The sequence below is a fragment of the Hirundo rustica genome, chromosome Z (assembly GCF_015227805.2).
Source record: "Hirundo rustica isolate bHirRus1 chromosome Z, bHirRus1.pri.v3, whole genome shotgun sequence".
NCBI lineage: Eukaryota > Metazoa > Chordata > Aves > Passeriformes > Hirundinidae > Hirundo > Hirundo rustica.
Window position 1 is genome coordinate 6,777,310 of NC_053488.1, and position 20,805 is coordinate 6,798,114.

The 20,805-nt window shown below is 38.9% G+C and overlaps 1 protein-coding gene across 3 annotated transcripts in view; it reads right to left on the reverse strand.

Annotated features, from left to right (window-relative positions):
* AP3B1 (adaptor related protein complex 3 subunit beta 1) overlaps nt 1-19,384 on the reverse strand; it is a 156,220-nt gene extending 136,836 nt beyond the window's left edge. Inside the window, exons 1-2 of one of the 3 annotated variants that reach the window (XR_005704410.2) lie at nt 9,563-9,693; nt 5,448-5,523 (exon numbers count right to left, since the gene is read on the reverse strand). Coding sequence is in view for 2 of the 3 variants with exons in the window: in XM_040090051.2 (XP_039945985.1) it covers nt 5,448-5,523; nt 19,237-19,367 (207 nt within the window). In the remaining variant the exon portion in view is untranslated. Of the gene's footprint in view, nt 1-5,447; nt 5,524-9,562; nt 9,716-19,236 lie in introns of those variants that run through there. The other 2 variants (XM_040090051.2, XM_040090050.2) reach the window with 2 other exon arrangements.
* Between the last annotated feature and the right edge of the window lie 1,421 nt (nt 19,385-20,805).

Below are 20,805 nucleotides of genomic sequence, written 5' to 3' on the forward strand. Positions count from 1 at the left end.
ACTTTATATCTAAACTGCAAACCCTGGAATTTCAGGATCAAGTTACATCAATTACATCAAGTTCAGTGCTGCTGAATACAGACTCAAAGCATTCCCAGCTCTAAGAATCTCTGTGTCTTGCTCAAGGTCAAGATTCAGCCAGCCAAACATCAAATAATCAGAAAACACAAAATCTCACTAAGAAATCATAGAATTTTACCTTTAAATAGATGTTTAAAAGTCATCAAGTCCTGCAGCAAGCAGGACCATCTTCAAGATATTCACAGATCAGGTTGCTCAAAGCCCTGTCACTGAATGTTTCCAAGGATAGGGTACTCATCATCTCTCTGGGCAACCTGTCCCACTGTTTCACCACCATCATTGTAAAATTTTCCTTCTATCTAATCTAAATCAACTGTCTCTTTCAGTTTAAAACCATCCCCCTTCATCCAGTCATCTCAGGCCCTACTGGAAAGGCCCTCTCCAGCTTTCACACAGACTCCTTTACGTACTGGAAGGTGCTATAATGTCTCTCCAGAACCTTCTCCTCTCTGGGCTGAATGACCCCAATTCTCTCAGCCTGCCCTCACAGAAAAGGGGCTCCAGGCCTCAGATCCTTTTTGTGGCCTGCTCTGGATCCACTCTAATGTGTCTGTTTTTCCTGTCCTGAGGACTGCAGAACTGTATGTAGGTCTTCACACTGGGACTCTGGTACAAGAGCGGAGTAGTGGTGCATAACCATCTTCCTCAACCTCCTGCCCTCATTTTCTGGGCTATTAGTAAACACTGTCAGCTCAAAACCACCATTTCATCTACCAGTGTGCCCAAGTGCTTCTTTGTCAGAGCAGTTATCGATCCCTCCATCCACCAGTCTGTGTTGGTACTGGCGGCTGCGCTGACCCAAGGGCTGGGCCTTGTACTTGTCATTGTTGAATCCTGTGATATGGGCATGGATCCACATCACAACTTTGTCCAGATCCCTCGGATGGCATCCCATCCTTCACACATGTCAACCACACCATGTAGTGTGTTGCCTGCAGAAATTGGTGAAGGTGCACTCAATCCCACCATCTATGTCATTAATTAAGATATCAAATAGTGCTGGTCCCACAGACCTCTGAGGGACACCCCTTGTCACCAATATCCATTGGGGTCCAACATACATAAGCAACAACAAATATTCAGGGATCCAACAGAGAAACAAGAGTTCTGCAGCTGCAGTCACTCCTGTCCATAACCATTACGTCCCAACCATTACTCAACATTATACAGCTGATTAAATTTCATATTCTCAACTCACAGATCTGTTTACTTCATTGATAAAACACATTAAAAGCATTAAGAGTTAGGATCTCATGCAACAAAAGCAAGAACTCACAAACTGTGTAACTGGTAAACTGCATAATCTGAGAAAATTAGAAGAAGGATGCTGGAAAGAAGAAAGAAGACAGCCGTGGCTCAAGCTATTACTCAGTCTTTCAAAAGGATGTAAGAGCAGCTGCCCAGCATGACATTTTGATCTAACCCACTTAACATCTTAAACTCTTTATTGCACCTGTATTAAAACAAAGGAAGCGACGTAAGCACTGTGAAAAAGCAAGCACGTTAAATGAGTTCCAAGGGGTTTTTAACTAAGAATCTAAAATCAATTTACTACTTTCAGGACTTGGGGGGGGTCTCCACAATAAATGCCAAATGACAAGAAGTTAGCAACAAGATGCATTACAGAGAAGTAACTCAGTATGAAAAATTATTATCTTATCTTGGTGCAGCAGAAGTCACAATACTCAAGAACAGGGACAATCCTCAGACCCCCCTGATAAGATTGTAATGGTCTGACTCTATGCATTACTGGGATTATTTAAATGATCTACCGTAATAGCTCCAGTGTACCATGTAAATATGTATTTAGGGTCTTTTAAAAGAGTATATTTTGATTCATTATTGCATAACGATTCGTGTAGATCCTCCTTAGCTCATGGATCATTAACCTGAAAGAACGTAAAAGGTTCTTTCCAAGACTAAGCTCCATCAGGTAATTTTTTTTGCTGTGCTTAGACACTCCCCATTTGTGTTGTCTTATACACCTGGAGTTTCTGCACAAAAACTTTCATTCTACCCTAAGTGTTGTGTAACATCAAGATGTACTAACCTTTTCTTTTCCATGTGAGAGACACACAGACATGGATGATACTCTCTGAGGGAAATCAGGCATGTGACTGTTTCCTAAACTTATTCTCTGAAATCTTCAAGAGTGAAATTCCACTGATTTTTCCACAGAAATTCAAACAGGTTCCAAGATCTGGTACTGGTTGTTGTAATACCAGTGAATGTTTTAAAAGAAGTATCAGCTTTATGTGTGCAAACACAAAAAATTTATTTCTAAATCAGCAGTGTTGTTCATATTGTTCCAAAGACTGCAATTATTTTATTGCATGCATATAACAAAGAAACATACAGAATAACATACTGATTTAAAAAAAAAAAAAAAAGAAAAAAAGAAAAAGTAATTGATCATGAATGTCGTATTTTAGCTGAAAATAGGCTCAGGTACCTTCACGCATAAGGGAGAAGTGAAAAGATCAAAACTAGACTACTCCTATGCTTGAAATTATATTGTTTTAAGTCACTCTCTGGAAGATGAATTTGATTTTATTTGTAATGAATTTTCCTCTCCCTAAGAGAAAATGTGCAAACCACCTTAAAAAGGAGGAAGCAGCCACAAGAAGTGCCATAACCAGTATTCTCCTGATACTTCCCTATCACACATATATGAACAAATCAAGGTTTAGCCTCCTAAAATCTACTAAAATACTAAGATAACTGTTGGTATCATAGAATTATAGTCATACAGAACAGTTTAGGTTGGCAGGGATCTTAAAGACTACCCCTTCTTCCATGGTTAGGGACACCTCACTGAGCATTTCCCCTGTGAGGACAGGCTGAGAGAATTGGGACTATTCAGCCTAGAGAAGAGAAGGCTCTGGGGAGACCTTATAGCACCTTCCAGTATGTAAAGGGGGACAGAAGAGAGCTGTAGAGGGACTTCTATAAGGGTATGTAATGACAGGACAAGGGATAACAGCTTTAAGCTGACAGTGGGTAGGTTTACACTAGATGTTAGGAAAAAATCATTGTGAGGGCAGTGAAGCAGTAGAACAGGTTGGACAGAGAAGTTGTGGATTCTGTATGCATAGTTTTTTCAGTTATCTAAAACTTTGACAACAGGCATTCCAGTGAGACATGTTAAACAATACTCCAACTACAGAGTTCCACATGTTAAACAATACTCCAATTACAGAGTTCCTTTTTCCTCTAATAATAAGGCTGGAGGAAGACTTTGATCTCTGAAAAACACATCATCATGTGAGAGATGCAAGCTCCTCTCCATATGTAAGCACAGAAGCACTTTTGTACTCCACAAGAACATTATCACCACTGTTAAAAGGCCTCAAGCTCATATTGTGCAATGTCCCAGTCCTAACCCGTAAAGTTCACTGGTTTTTTTATGCCAACCAGAGTTTGGCGCCAGGTATCTGGTGTGAAACACACTTTAAACAGAGCACAGGAAACAGCAAATACCTTGAAGATATGAAAGAAACTGAAAACAGAGGATCTAGTAAATCAAACAACTCACTTGTAGTTAAGTAATGATCAGCCTTACAAGCTAAAAGGCTGTTTCTACTTCAAGCAGCAGCAGCTGAGCAAGGGAAGAATATCCAAAAATCAGAAGGTGCCTGCTGTCATTTGGGGAAGTAGTGCTCTTCCTGCAGTGCACAGTGCTCAGAACAGGAACGGAAACCAAGGACCATGAACTTAAAAAAGGACAGAAATCTGGTACTGGAAACTGGGAGAACTGTCAGAATTGAAAAATGGAGGAGCAGAAGAAAAAAATGTGTCAAATTATTTCTGCCTTACCTTGTTGAAGACCTCTGGAGCCTTCAGCCTAAGTTGACTTAACCTAAATCAATCAAGGATCACAGCTATTGCTGCTAACTACACATCTCCAGCTTTATGTTATCACACACTTCCAGAAAATTAAAGAAGCTATTAAGAACTCTTTTAAATTTCAGCAGCAGCAGGTATTTAAAATTAGTGAGTTTGCTCATTGCACACTCATTTGTAATGACTACATTTTTTTGTAAGAAAAAAAAGAAAAATTAAAAAAAGCAACCCAGTAAAGCCTTGGTTTAAAAATTAAAGCTGATTCAATTTAATGTTTTCCAATTTACCCCATTATACATACGTATATACCTACATTCTGTCTCAACAGTTTCGAAATAGATAAAGATTTAGCCAGCTTTCTAAAAAAGAAAACCAAGGGAGCAAGAGGCAACTTGCCACAACTCTCCTGCCCACAGTAATAACCAGAAAAAAAAAAAAATCTGAAGGAAGCAGAAGAATTTAAGTTTACCATAGCACTTTAAAAGGTCATGATTTTTGGAACAGCACATCAGCATGCCAGATTGGTCAAACCCTTGAGTAATCCTATATTATGTTGGAGAAGATGAATCAAAAAAACCTTTCCCAATCCCAAGAAAGACATTATGAAATAACAGTTGACAGGTTACCCATATCTCATAGATAACTGGAATCTCTGGCAGGACTAAGGGATTACAGCCAAAAAGACAACCATCCTGAGTAAAATTCTCATCACTGGACCATCATGAAGTGAGAAGCCAGCTCTGGAGTCAGAGGAAAGAACACAATGACATGATACCACCTGTACCTACCCACTTTGGTACATACTTAGGCAGGATTAAGTATGCAAAACCCAAACCAAACCAAAAAGCATACACAGAGCAGACTGAAGAAACAAAAACAGAAAACAAATTCAAGATCCAAAACAAAGAAGTAAAGTGGACACCGAACAATCTTCTGTAGCACATCCTTCGTATACTTTTAAGAAGAAATAAAAGGAAACTATCAACTTCACGATGTTTTGTTTATAGGGTTTGAACATACAATGGTGTTAAACATTAAATAATCACCTCTTTGAGTACACATTCACCTGAAATACATAATCAAATATTCAGGTATCATGCTCAATCAAAAAAGAAAAACCTCACACAATTTAATAAGGTAAAAATAGTAAATACAACTTGTCATTTTATTCCTGCGAATTTCTGTTGTTTCCAGTCTGACAAATTTGAAGCTTCTCTTCAGAAGCCATTTCCTATTCAAAGTCTCACTGAAAATAGTTGTTTATAGGCAAACTGCCACTGTTACATGAATATTTTAAAAGCATATGACTGCATATATCCAGATATACTAACTTCTACACAAAATTCCAAGTTAAGAATTTTAACATTTCATCATCACAACTTTTAAAGATCAGTTTGAGACATAAGTGCTAATCTGGTACAGGATGTGTAAAAGGAGAGCATTATTCCCATCCAAAAAATAAAAACATCAATAAACTTCCATATCCCCTAACAAATAAAGACAATAAGAAAAAAATCACATACCCCAACAATCCTCTTCATAGCATCCAGCTTTGCAGAATCTTTACTGCTTTCCAACATTTGTTTTAGGTCTTCATTTCTATGGAAGAAACACAGTAAAGCATCAATTAGAAAAACCAAAAAAATCAAACCAGAATACCATTTTTACATTCTTCTATCAGTTCAGCAACTTGCAGTGAAGCACTGCTCCCTCTTGCCCACTTTTATATTGTATTTACTAACACTCTGTATAATGAAGTGTTTAGCAAAAGAACGTATCATATTCTAACAACAATGTAAGACCATGCAACTTCAATCTCCTGTTAGCTGAACCTGTCTTGAAGGCTGAAATGTTAAAGCACAAGAAGAGCTTAGTTTAAACCAACAACCCATTCACTTCTCCCTTGTCCCCCAAGGAGGGCCAGGTGCAATAACTGGAAATTGGCATGTTTGTGCTAAAACACAGTATTAGCTTATGTAAGTCACTGAAAGCCCCGACTTCTGTATGCTCTGAATTCCACTACGAACCAGGGATATAACCTTGTGCTCCTACCTACCTTTCTAGACTGTAAATTGCTATCCCCTGTCCTCTGGATTAACAGCTTCAGATCTGTAGTAGGTTCTACAAGCTGTAAGGCTAACATAGCCTGATGATTAGACAGATACAGTGTCCAAGCACTTTTTATAGCTGAAATAAAATTCTCTCACAAAAATATCAAGTTAGTAAGAATGTTCTCCTGTAGATACAGCTTTTCATATAGTTGTCACTAAAAAGAAACCTCATCCTGCTTGTCTTTTAAGATGTAAACAGATCACAGTCTAACTGCACTTACAGACTACGGAAGTTTACAAAAAAGATTCTTTGAAAAAACAGGTTTTTCTAACACCTGGACTGCCTGATTCACTGAAAGATACAAGCAAATAGAAATTCGAGACACCTGCAGTATTCCAAAGAACTCTGAAGACTTTCCAAGTTCACAAACCCTGTGAACACAAGTGAAAGGCAACATGGTGGGTAGACCATGGCTGGACAGCAGATACCTACCAAGCCATTCTTTCACTCCTTTCCTGAAGCATGATGGGGGGGGGTGAGAAAACAGGACAGAAAAAAACCTCATGTGTCAAGACAAAGACAGCTTAATAAAGCAAAAGCAAAAGCTGCATGCAGAAGTGAAGGAAAACAAAGTATTTATTCTCTACTTCATGTCAGCAAACGATGTTCAGCCACTTCCCCAGGAAGTGAGGTTTTATTATACATAGCATTTGCTCTGGAAGACCAACACCAGAAGAAGGAATGCCCACCCCTTCTCCTTGTTCTTCTTTTTTATTGATGACCAGCCATCATATGGTATGGAATTTCCCCTTGGTCTGCCTGGGGCAGTAGTCCTGGCTACACATCCTTCAAGGTCTTGTCCACCACCTATGAGTGAAGGGGGATATTGGAGAGAGAGTCTTGACTCCTGTGTGAGCACTGCTCAGCAATAGCTACAACACTGGTGTGTTACCAACACCTCCCTCACTACCAATATAAAGCACAGCACCTCACTGCTGTGAGGGAAAATAATCCCATCTCAGACAGACAAAACATATCCAGGCAAGATTTCAAAAGTGAATGCAGAACCTGGATATTATTCTGATTTATCACTGCCCTCAGAATTTCGTATGGGAAGGACAAAAGGGTGTAAGTCAAAGCTGGCATTAGTTACAGTACTGTCATTCATTCAGTCATAAACCTTTAAAAAATATTTTTCCTACTTGCAAGGGACAGAGTCACTCTATTAGAGATTTCGTCATATTTTCAGTACCAGTACTGCATCTGCTTTGTGGCTCTCCATGAGAAACCAATGCCCACATTTCATTATACATCCACATAAGAACTGCAACCAGATGGAAAAAAAAACAAAACCCAAAACAATCAACGCATTTCCTGCTAAGATAAGGCATGTAAAATTCAGGATACCTACATGCAACTTACTGTTTAACTCCTTTTTCAAAACCAAGTGTTTCATGAAATAATTGGAGCAATCTACTGTTATATTGTAAATACTTCATTCACTTGACAGTTAATTATTATCTTAAAAAAAAAAAAAAGGAAGTATTCAATTTCTTTGCCTGCTCTAGTACCACTTCCCAAATATGACTGGTTACTCCCTATTTTGTCTGCACCACACTGAAAGGTTTTTACTATCTTTAGTTACTCCTGAACTTGTTCAAAGACCTGTAAGGTCAGTCTTCTATTGCGACATTTGTTTGGTTGTGTACTTCGGTCATCTAAATTATATGTCCCATTCAATTTTCTCCTGTGGTTTTGCATGCTGATAAGATCAGCTTAGTAAGTGTGCAGCTGGACACCAATCTTCATGGTAAGTGGTAACATCCAATCTACCTTCTTCTTGTTACACCACTTGCAGTTGACAGGTCTGTTAAAAATAACTAATGCCGTGACGTCTGACACGTTTTCCTATTGTCTGCATTCCTGTTCCAGGACAAAGGCACACCTTTCTCTGCATTAAACTCTGTATTAAACTCTACATTTTTCTGATTTTACTCGAAGATGTTTGTATTCACCTCTACACCAACACACTTCTTTTAGTCACTCTGTATTTTCCCCTCAGATCTATATCCTTATTTTATATATCAGAAATAAAGTATATGTTGGTTTGGGAATGTACATAAAATATTGTTAATAACTTGTGCTTTTTACCTTTCAATCCCTCTGTATAGTTCCATTTGCAATTAACTTTTTAGGAAGTGTAGCTTTGATTTAATTTTTGGCAACTATCTTTATTCCCATCACTCTTGGCCACAGGAACAGCTTATTTTGCTGACCATTCCTACCCACCTATTCCTCACAGGATACCAAGTAAGTCTCAGTTCTTTTTGATCACCTTGAAGTACCTTGCCTGAGACTTTGCTCTAGCTGGATACAGAAATGCAGAAACCACTAATTCCTTCTGCTTAAGTCGTAATTCTTACCTGTTCGAGAATCTGTATGACACAGTAAAAGTTACACAGCAAAAGACAGGACTTGATTTAGAAAGTTACTTTTAGTCCTATACTCCTGCTTTCTGTTTCCTACTGTTGCGGCAAAACATGAAATATGTAAAAATTTTCTTAAGAAGTGATGTTCTTTAATGTTTCATCTTTGTACACTTTCAAGCCCAATCAACAACAAACGAGATTCAATCTATGAAATGGACAGCAGCTAACAAGCAAGTTTGAAGTGAGGTCTGTGTGCCAGAAAGACAAATTACTCGTCTGTAGAATTGCCTTGTTAAGGTTTAGGGCTTGACATGTTTCAATGATCTCAGACCCCAGGTGAGGTTAGCAAAGCCTGGGAAGAAGCACGCACCTCTGAGACAGACAAAGAACGCAAAATTTATGAGCCACAAGAATGTTTTACAGAACCCCCAAGACAAGGGGGAAACTAATAAAGACAACTCAGCAACAGTGTGGAATCAGCTCCAACTGGGTAAAAGGCAGTTCTGGCTGGGGGAGACTGTGACCATGACCCACTGACTTAAAAATCCACTGACTCAGAATAAGAGAAAGGATGAGCATGTGCACCAGTTATCACGAGAAGCAAGAGATTTATTAACCAACAGAAGGTAAAAAACTAATTAACAAACAAACACAAAAATAATATGTCAACAAAGTGGAAAATGTAGAAATAATAATTTGAACCTGAGGATCGAGTAGCAAAACCAGAGGAAGTTATACAGAACAAGATCTAAGTACATAATGAAGACTTTCTCCCAAAATGTAACAAGTAACAAGAAGAAATAAGAAGGTGAACTTAAGATATGAAGAGAGAAGAAGAGTTTAATTATAAAGTATATTTCTAAATGCTTATAGAATATATTCTATTATACATTTCAAATCAAATCATTTTGAACTGTTAGCTGGGAAGACATAAACCGTGGAAATTTATATATGAAGACCTGCTTTCAGCCAGCCTTGTTTCCATAAGAGAAAAGCAGCAGAGGAAAAAATAAATAAAGAAAAATAGAAATTAAAAAACGCTTTCTTGATGAATTAATTTGGAAATTAATTGTTACTTGAATTGATGATTTGTTTGAGTTTTTAAAAATCTCTTCTAACTGATTATAATCCAGGATTAGCAAATATTAGATACTTACAGAGTAAAATATTGCTCCATACATGCACAGGGATCACCAGCAGCAGCAAGCCTTTTTTCTTCTACAGTTAGATATGGTTTCAGTGTAACGTCAAAGTTTTTCCCTTTAAGAGCTGACTTAATAGTGCAAGACACCTCAATTATTTTGCCCAGCATTGTGGAGTTTTGTTCCATTCTTTTAAGTGAAGTATGTAAAAAACCAATAAAAAAAAAATTACTGCACTCAACCAAGCTTGCCTGCCAAGAGTGAGGTCTACGCTAAAAAAAAAGAAAATCTTACAAAGTAACAGGATACCCACTCCCTTGCTGTTTTAACTTCCAGAAACAAATACCTTATGCAGATTTCAAAGGTCATTTCCCTCCAAAAACAACTCTTATCAGCAGCCTCAATGAACAATGGGAAAAGCAAATGCATTTCAGTGTTTTGTAATACAGTCTATTGTATGATAAAAATACTTTCATCTTTTGATCATTAAGAAGTTTTAAGAAAATTTCAATCCTTAAATAAAATTCCTCAAAATAGAAAGCATAAATATAAGCCTTGCAGTTACACTAGGCTTCATGCTTCTATACTCATTAGTTATGCTGAGGTGACAGTTCCTCAACACACAATCCTAGACAAATATTTTCTTTATCACTTATCTCTACTTGCCAGGGGCTCAGGAAAATGAAGCAACCCTCAGCTCCATCAATATCTTTGCCTCTCCCTGCTAAAACTTTGAGAGAGGTTTTATCCTTACAGAGTTAGGTACGTATGACTGATGATTGAAATACAACTTTATTACTTCAGGAGCAATGCCAGGCCAAAGAAGCCTAATCTGATAGTTGACAAATGATGTGGAGCTATACAAAGCAGGAAAGTAATGATCCTAACAGCAGATTCAAAAACCACCAAACTTTTGCCAGAGTAGATGGTCTCAGCCATTTTTTCTCACAGTAAGAAGAGGTAAAATGACTTTCCAAGACCAAAAAAACCTGAGAAAAATAAGATGATTCCCACCTGTCTGCCCAATGATGTATTCTAAGAACTCAACAAGATTTCCCTTGAGTTGCTAAGCCATAATCTAGTGTCTTAACATCTATTTCAATATAGGCCCACTGTCCTCAAAAGTTGCAAGCTGAAAGCACTGATATAGACTGTAATTAGAAATATTATACTCATACAAAATATTAAGCATGTGCTATGAAATATGATCTTTAGTATTTGTATAGCATCTACCATAAAAGGCAACAAGTCAATTATTAATATATTAAGAAATCAGTTCCAAGATGCCTTTGTAACCTTTACCACCATAGGCTTGTACTCCTCAGAACTAGAATTTGAAAGCTAAAGGAGCGTAAAATTTGCATTAGAAATGCAAACTCATCACCTAACTTTCATGACAAGTATCATGCAGGACAGATCTGCAATGACACAATATATGGACATCACAAAACATATCCCAAACAGTATGTTCTCCTTGAAACATTGGTTGAATGTTAAGTGGAGGTAGTTGGTCTCTAACTTTCTTCTATGTTTCTATATTTTACAGTTGTAGCATTTAAGATATACACTACTTTTTTCTTTCTACATGAAAACACTGCTTTCTTCACACCTTTGTACCGTTTGTAGATACGATAAGGCTATGGATATTGTAGGACCAGTGACACACCTACCAGTTTGGATTAATCTTATACATGCCACTATCAGAAAGTAAACAAAAAATACCACTTAACCTTTTCTAGTTCTTGTGCTCTTTCTTGTGCCCACTATTCCCCCTGCCATTGAAAAAGGAATAAATCACAATCCTAACAACTATCCCAAGATAAAAGGGGATGGAGGGTGTAGGGGCATGGTAAGTGTGTGGAGCGTAAGGAACAAAACAGAAGACAAAAAACAACCTCAGATCCTGATGGTCACAAGATTATGCTTTAACAGCCTGTAGTCCTATGCCAGAAAACACTTGCATCACCTTACTCTGCACATTGATTAGGGCAAAGAGCATCCAAAGAAAAATTCTGAATATGCCATACTACTGTCAGCACACACTTGGTCACAAAACTGGCAACTTGCTGAGGTTAAGACAAGGATTACAGATTCCACTGAGCAATGTTACCCACTTCTTCTGAAAAAAAGAAATAAAAAGGTCGTTATAACTATACATCACTGAGGTTTAAACAGCTATGTCAGCTATAAAACGGGGCCTCTCTCTCAGTTACTTTGTCTCCCTATAGGAACTATGACAAACTTCAAGTTAAACTAAAATATTAATCCAGAATCTGCAGCATGGCATTTGGCACTGCATTGACATGTTCCGAACAACTATTGTTAAGAAAACACTGGTAAAATACACATCTTTTTTCTATTGGTTGGTTTTAGCAACACCGTAAGAATAAACCCATAGATTTTCAAGTTTTGCTACAGTTCTGATGTGCCAGTTACTGAAAGAAGTTATGCACTAATCATAAGCCTTCTTTGTAATAAAGAAGGTTCATAAGAATCAAAACTGCAACTGAAGTCCAACCAGCAATGCAACCAAAACTTTGGTAACAATTGTAATCCCCTCAAGGAAAGGAGAGTGAATTCTAAACAAGTCCTGGTGAGACAGAAGGTCTTCATATATACGAACAGTACTACAGCACTGCAAGGTAAGATACAGGAAGTGGTAAAGAAATCCAGCACCGGGGAGGAAGCAAGCTTCACCAGCTTTGGTATTATGGAACAAAACTCTTATAGAACAGAAGTTACAAAAGTCTCACTCAGCTGAGTTTTAACAATGCATTTCTTGTTTCAAGTTTTCTACCCACTGCATAATTTCAGTGTTCTCGCATTCAAGAGACTTTGGTTGGCAGGACATACTTTTAACCACATCATACTAATTTTTTTTTCCCCCCCCCCTTCAACATAAAGGTCAAAATTCTGTGGATGTTACCAAGTTTGACGCAGAAAATACACATTGACAGAGTAGTGTAACCTTTACTCTTGGCACCTGAGGAGCAGTAAAGTCCTAGGGAACATCCACATTTCCTTAAAAAATTAAATTTTTTCTTGATATTTTACTGGCAGTGCAAAATTCTTAAAATAAATTGGTTTATTCTAGGTCATGCTACTGTGTAAACTCTAAACAAGTTTGAACTTAACATTTAAAGAGGAACTGCAAATGGATTTCAGACGCATAAAACATGGAAGCTTAACTGGCAGTAAATATATGCTGTAATTTGAGTTATTTTTGTTGATTTAGGTTTTTTTTTTTCTAGTAGGAAATTAAGCAATCTGAGTTTCACTATGTTTTGGTCTATGCCACAAACTGTTTGAATGACATCTTGTGGTGCTGTTCAGTACTACCATCCTCTTCCATTGTAACATTATATTCACTTCTAATGCACAATATAGAGTTCAACTACTACTTCAAGGAAGCTTTGAATCATATGGCTATAATTGTAGCTGTTCCATAGTTTAAAGAGAATTTGAGATAAGAATTTCTTTTTTTCAGCCACCTCTAATTTTTCAGTCTAAGAAAGAAGCACATTACGCAAAAAGCAAACTCAATAGTTTTAAACGATAGACTAGAGACATGAGGAAAACCAGGATAACTACTGTATCCTGTGAGAACCACAGAGAACAAAACCAGTTATAGTCTGACCAGAAGCAAAATTTACCTAATTTAATTGTTATTTTGCCACTAATTTCTCAAATCACTTGCAATATGGATGGTTAGTAAGAGTCTTTCCTTCTCATGGAGGAAACAGGAAAGTGTAAAGTTAAAAACTAAATAAAGCATCTCTGTTGTGAATAGATAGTACCTGAGCAACGCTTGAGTAACTCAGTGCATCAACACCTGTAAGTTGCTGCTATCGCCATCATCAATGCAAATACGTAAACTACCTACATTTCAAAAGCTCTAACCAGATGGCAGCTAGTATGACAAAACAGTTTAAAATCCCTTCTGGATTGGACTGTGATTTGAGCTAAAATTATCTGTTGTCAGCAGAGTAGTTACAGACACTATTTCACCCAGCAACAAGAAATGTTGTCTGAGAGGATGAAAAGATTCAGTCTTGCAATTGAACACATAACCTCTTCTGATAGTACCCACAGCACAAATACTGCAGGGAAACTTCTCCAGAGACAAATCCTCCTCAGTGAAAGATAGTTTTCTGAAGGCCAAAAGTGTGTCACTGGGAGTGGTGCTGTCACTTAAATGATTTTGTCAACTTAGAGCCTGTCTTGAAGCCAGTGCTCAGAATTTGCAGACATTTTTAGATCACTTTGCAGCATTTGATAGTTGTGAAGGGATTATAAGAAAGCGAGATGCAGTATCACGGGATATTCTCAGCTGGAAGGGACCCACAGGGATCACTGAGTCCAACTCCTAGTGTTTCCAGCTTTCCCAAAAAAGGTGAGAAGAGGCTTCTTTGAAAGGCACCACCACAGAGGTGGTGCTGCCAGAACCTACTCAGTGCTAGTCTATTTACACATACGTCTAGGTTTCAGAAGCACTATTTAACAGCATTACAATGCTGTTCATCTTCTGGCAGAATGCCAAAACCATTCTGGTTTTCTCCAAGTATCAAAACTATCAAGGGGTGGCACAGACAAGGAGAGCCTCCAAAAAAAAGGCAGAACTAAAAACATGTGGAATTTCAGGCTTGTAACAGTTGCAGATATGTCTGTTTAATACCATCCAGGATGCAGATCAAAGCAAACGTGTAAGGCAAATAAATGAAAACGCAGTAAATATGCAGAAACCATAGTGAAGACCTTAAACTGTAAAACTTGCCTTTCTGAGCAAATAAAAAAGCCCTCAAAAATACAGTGACTACATTACAGCAAATCAACAGTTCATTGCTTGCATCCTCGTATGTGCCAAGTGCATGGCAATAAGAACATATTCACTGTGTGTCACTTCCCATCAGATCTGACAGATTTCAGCTGGAGAAGTGTTCTGCAATAGGATGCCCACATTCGTACACTGCATTTAGTTCCTATCTTTGTACTGACTAGAGGGTTTAGATTTTACTTGTAGACCCACCATTTCATCCAAACCATTCATCTTTGCTGGGTACATCCTACTGAAACTGGCATATCACCATATTGGTGGGCATAGGGCCATTTTAACAGATGGAGAAAGAAAGAAGTTGTGCCAATGAGCTAGTGGATGCATCAAGTTTGAATATTAGAGCTGGAGTCTCCTCCAAGAATTTCACAAATGGCAATCTATGTACAATCTCTCCGTGACTGGTTGAACAGAATATGCCAAGACAAAACTAGATCAATTTAAGACTCCAAGAACACCTCTGGCAGCTGTTGAAAGCAAGTTTTTAGCTCTGATGGGTTTGGAAAAGTCTTCTGCACAGAGAATTGGGGAATGAGTATCTTAATGAAATCGCCACCTTCAGCTCTCTGCAAAACAGGCTTGCAAATTTCTGCAAAGAAAAATGAGTTTGTAGCACTGCCGAGTTTTCTGACGAATGGCTCAACAAAACATGCAAGCCAGACCTGCAATAAAAAAAAAAAATCTAATAAATTAGAAACGTATTTTGCTTGGTAGAAATACAGTTTAAAGATGCAAATCAGTAAAGTTGAAAATATGTGTTATAAATTTTGCCATCTGCTTCAATACTGTAGTTAACAATTGACATCTACTGATGTTACTCCTATGGTTCACCTCTAAGATTTTACATTTTATCAGATAAAGCAATAACTAGTTTTATTGCTGAAATTATACCATTTCCAAGTACCAAACATTATTATATTTTTACATGCAGGCAAGTTTTGTTTAAAATGCAATTAGTATAGATGAAAATCCTCTGTCCACCTGCAATTAACTGTAGGCAGTTATAGCTGTAGTCTAATATATGCAATTAAAAGGGATTCTGTGTTTCTAATTAGCTCACCAGGTACTCTTACATGTTGGAAGGTGGTAACAATTTTCACTCCTCCACTTAGAGCAATAATAATGTAATAAGGCATAATGTAACTATAAAAATATTCTATTAACTTAGGTGATATGAATCACATAGTATTTCTCTACACTAACCAGGAGATTTTAAGATTCCAACTAGGTAGTGCTTACCACAGGGCGTCCAGCAATCTAGAACACAGAAAAATAGCTTGAGGCTCACATGCTGGATTCAGCTTGTCCATAAGATTCACATAACCCATTGGCTTTTACAAATTTTCTGCTGAAAATGTCTGTTGTGGGCAAAGACTTCTCTGCAGGCTGTTTCCATTACTCTGGGGACCAGAATCTGACCCTTTTTATTCTTTTTGAAACACGTGGGACACGTGAATATATAGAATATAACCAGTCCAAAGACAAGTGTCAAACTACCAACCTGGACAAACAAACACATTCTTGAAACATAAATACACAAGTTGTATAAAGGAACACCACACACGCCAGTTCATGTGACAAGTGTGAAAGAGGAAGAGAGGAAGGAGAGCAACAGTCACCTCCAGTCATGCAACAGGGCCCTTTCCACACAAGAAGGTTCAGACTGATTCATCTCAGGTATGTAATATCTTTCAGTTATTTAGTTATTGAGATGCTTAACAGAATGAAAGCAAAAACTCCATTCTCTGAACACCAGATCCACTTCATTCATCTAACTAACCAAAAGGCTTTAAATGCAATACATACCAAAAACACAAGTACAATTTGCCTCTTTAGTCAGGATTAAATTTTCACAGAAAAAGCTAGCAGCAGTATAACATATTTGTTATGAAATCTCTTATTCAAGAACAGTTTCAGTTTAGTCAACACTGGTACGAAATCGGTTTCTTATGTATTGTACGTAATACTACAGTGAGATTAAAAAAACCTTCTCTTTCCCTCCTCTCTTTTGTCCTGAATATGTACAGTCATCTCACAGAAGCAGACCAAAGTTGTATTCTTACATCTTCTGTTTTCACTGCAGTGGATACATACAGTGTATCTAATGAAAAACAATGTTTGCACATGGTGTGTACAACATAATGCGCCTTCCTTATATTCAGATAAAAGATTGTGAAATAAACAGTTATCTTTAATAATCCTCTAACAGTGGAACTTTATATTTTTTCAGGATTAAGATGACACCAGGACAGAAGTTTTGACAAACCAAGATATTTTCAATACTGACAGCACCTGTTTGAACCAAACCACAAGCATGTACCAAAAATACTACAATCAGTAATCAAAATGAAATTATATTTGTAATTGAAAGTTAGTGGAAAGATCATTGAATGCTAGAAGTAAAAAAAGGCAGCTTTAGCAGGAGAATAACACACAGGCTTTTACACCAAGGGAGGCTCAGAGCTTTTAGATGAGATGAACTTCAGCAGAGTAGTTCTACTGAAATGTGAGAAACAAAACAGGACAAACAATTCATATTAGACCAACTTTGGATTTCAGATTTAAGTCTGCCAGCACTGACTTGTGCCTCTGTGTGGGCCCTTCTGTTGCAAGATTGAAGATAACTTACCCTAACAACTTCACTATTATCATAACCATTTAGGCTTACTTCGTAACAAAATAGAGAAGACAGACAAGACAAAGAAAAGAGACTGGAACTAAAGTGTTTACAGAAATATCTTGATACTTAACTACATGATATTGTTCAGATTGACTGGCAACAGGCAAGCATGGGTCCTGGTCCAACTGTTACTGTAATAATGTTCTGAGCCATAAATTATATATGTATCCCTCTGCTGAGAAGGAGTGCTTCTCATATCATCAGTAAACCTAAAGAATCCCCCTTCCCCCCCAAAAAAAGTTTGCAAAGCACTGAAACAACACAATGATACCAAGACATGAGTATATCAGCAATGAGAAGAGACAATCTAGAGAGATCAGCAAAGAACCCTTAAAAAGCTCTAGCAGCAATTTTCATTTCACCAGTTGAATACTTCACTAAACCCACACCTTCATGCACAAGATGCAAGGACACATCTTGCATTTCTCTGTATTCTCTTACATTGCCTTCTGACGAGCAGCGTTTGCTCTATTACTGGAGTGAACTATTAGAAATACAATGTATATGCTTGATGAATGACTACTGCATTTTCCGAGTACCACAGAGCCTGCTTTTCTAACAATAACCCTCACTTGCAGTCCAGTGGCTTTTTCACGCAACACAATTTTTCACACTACACAAATCACCTTCCCAGAACAGTGTCTGTTCCTCAACTACCCAATCCATACTCAGAGCTTAATCACACAAGTGTTAAGCTGAAGTGAACTGCGTTAAGTGAATTGTGGATAAAGCTCTATTTCAGCAAGAATTTGCTTGTCAGCCACAAAAGACCACAGACAGCAAAGTCTGTTTTCCTCTCAAGTCACTCCTTTGGAGGATTACACTCCTCTAAGTGTAAGAGCAAGTCTAGAGGAGCGATTAATTAATTTGGCATGCTCACATATCAGCAGCTCAACCAGCTGTTCTGGTTCCCTCACACCAAAGGACATCCATATACATACACACATACAAAACATTTCAGGACCCCAGAGCTGTTTTTCCCTGTGATCACTGGGGAGCCCTGGGTAGAATCACTCAGCTTCTGCATCCAATAAAACAGAGAGGCATACTTCACCTGCGAAACAGTCCTAAGTCTATGAGTTATGTAGAAAATTATGGCCATGATCAATGAACATGATACCCCCCACCTCGTGGAAAAAAGAAAGCAGCAAAATAATGGTTTAGAAATAAAGTGCCAAGTCTATGGAAGCGAACAAGTAAAAAAGGGTGCAAACAACGTAAATCAGCTAAAACACACATATCCACAGAAGCGCATTTATTCTAGACCAGTGAAAATCTAAATGGGAACAAAATGAAAAAGTGAAGTATTTAGCAAAATAGAAAGGGGAAAAGAAATGATATTCTGACAAACTGAGGAGGTCCATCAGCTACTGTCTCATAGCGCTAAGCGTTAGAGTGCCAGCAGCTTCATGTTTTCGTGATTTACTCCGCTGTGGCTCACAAATAAACACATCAGTCGAGGTTTCCAGAGCATAGATGTTCTCTTTGTGCAGAACAATCAAACTGAAGACGCAGCAATTGATTTTCTAATGTACATGAGACCTTAGTTTATGGTGCTTTTTATTGGTTGCTCTTGGAATAGATTTCCAATTTGCTGTAGAATACAATTCCAGCTTAGCAAACCTTTTGATCCTTTCATTTGGTCATTCTTCCTCTCCAATCCACTTTTACTTCAACAAGCTGAAAGCTTTCTGTACCCGTGCACTCGGCTGGGGTTTTTTTCTGCCTTCTCCATTTCCTCGTTTTGACTTCTGACCAGGACTCTGTTAACACTGTTAACACCCACTTCGAGCGGGCCACCTCGCACTGATCCACTGCATTTCCAACCACAACTCCCACAGATACATTTTGTTTTTACAAACATTATATATATACACACATTCGAAGACAAAATTAGGACAATCACACCGCGGTCAGCCGTCGAAACAGAGGAGAAACGAAAAGCAGTTTTTCAAACAATCCAAAAGAAACACTTTACAGATAACCCACTATCTGTGCACACTTTAAACGCAAGCAAGCCAACTTTTCCGCGGAGTCACGAGGGGGGAGCCAAGCGGGAGGCGCGGCTTCCCCGCCAGGGCCCCTAGAACCCTCCCTGCCCGTGGAACGCCTGGCTAGCCCAGCACCGCCCGCCCGAGAGCCCATCGAGCTCCCTCCCTCCCTCCCTCCCTCCCTTACTTCTTGGTGTCGCTGCTGAAGAGCCCGAAGGCCGCGGAAGCCGAGGGGGTCACGGTGGGCGCCGCCTCCTGCGCCAGCTCGGGCGCCGCCTCTCCGCCCTGCTCGCTGTAAGCGAGCCCGTTGCCGGACATGGTGGTGCCGCCGCTGCCGCTGCCGGTGCCGCCGCCGCTGCCCGCCCGCCCCGCCGAAGTTTCCGTGGCGGCACCCCCGGAGCTGCCGGCCCGGCGCTGTCCCCGGAAGCTGGGCGGTCACGCGGCGGGGGGCGGAGCGGCCGGGCCCGGACGTGCGGCCGGAGCCGCGGCCCCGGGGCCGGGAAAAGGGGAGGGAGGGGAAGGGCCGGGCGGGCCCGCTGCGGGCCGCGCCTGGACGTGTGCTTCCCGGGCCCTTAAAATGCAAAGCCTGCCCGAGGGCATCGGCTCGTTTGTTGCTTTTAGTGACCGCGTTGCGAATGCCGGTACTCCACGCTGGTGATAGAAGTAAGGTAACCTAGACTAGGAGTAGCTGTTTACATATGAGAGGCTAGAAATACAAAAGGATAGTTAGAAGTCTTCTGAGGGAAGTTTCTGGTTCCTTTTTACGGTCCTGTTTTCCTACGTGCATCTTTCCCCTAGTCTCGCAGGAATAACCTGTGTTCATTAAAACACCCTTCCATTCCCTCTCCTGACACATGCTAGTAGATTGCCACCTTTTCGTCCTTAGAACCGAACTCATTTCCAAAAGGTTACCTCTTCACAATCAATACTTTCTATCTTGCTGGGGGAAAGAAAAAAAAAAAAAAAAAAAAAAGCGAGGGATTCTCATATTTCTCTGAAGCAGCATTTTTTACTTGCTTGCTTTTTGGCAACTTGTACTTTCCTGATTGAAACTGAGACAATATGAAGCAAATAAACTTTTTACGTTTTTTTTCTTTTCCTTAAACTTCTTCCTTTTTATGAAAGGATTTACCAGTAAAGGAGTTATTAAGCGTATGGAGCTGCTGTAAAATAGCTGTCCTCAATAGCTGCCTTTTATGGATGCCAGTGTTTTAATTTTTTTGTGATCTCTCACAGCATTTTTTCTGTGTATCACTGTTTTTTGAAAGTCACAGTTTAGATTGTAAAATTCCAAGTGTGAATATTCTTGACCATCTCCATTTTATCTATTGGTTTTTTAGACTTCCAATTTTGTTCTGCCTTTTGCATTGTTTGCAGTAACAGCCATCACAGTTTTCTTGGTCCCTGTAGAGAGAAAGATATTATTATTACTACCTTAAACTGTCACACAAACTATTGATACACATCCAGTGATTGGATTTGAGGCAGACACCTCTCAATCATATAGAGCCAGAGAGGATTCTACATCCTGATATCTAAAGGATCAAAACCAGAGTAGGCTTGTGGAGAATTGGGTCTGAACCAGACAAAAATGGATACCCACTTCTCTCTGCAGAAAGATCTGAGAGTTCCTGTCAGCAGTCCTTAGAAATTGTCTCTGTTTTTCAGACCACGTTTATTTATTTCAAACTGTAAAAACACTTGAACTTTGGCTCCAAACATGGTTTTGTTTACACAAAGAGGTTGCTAGCTATGT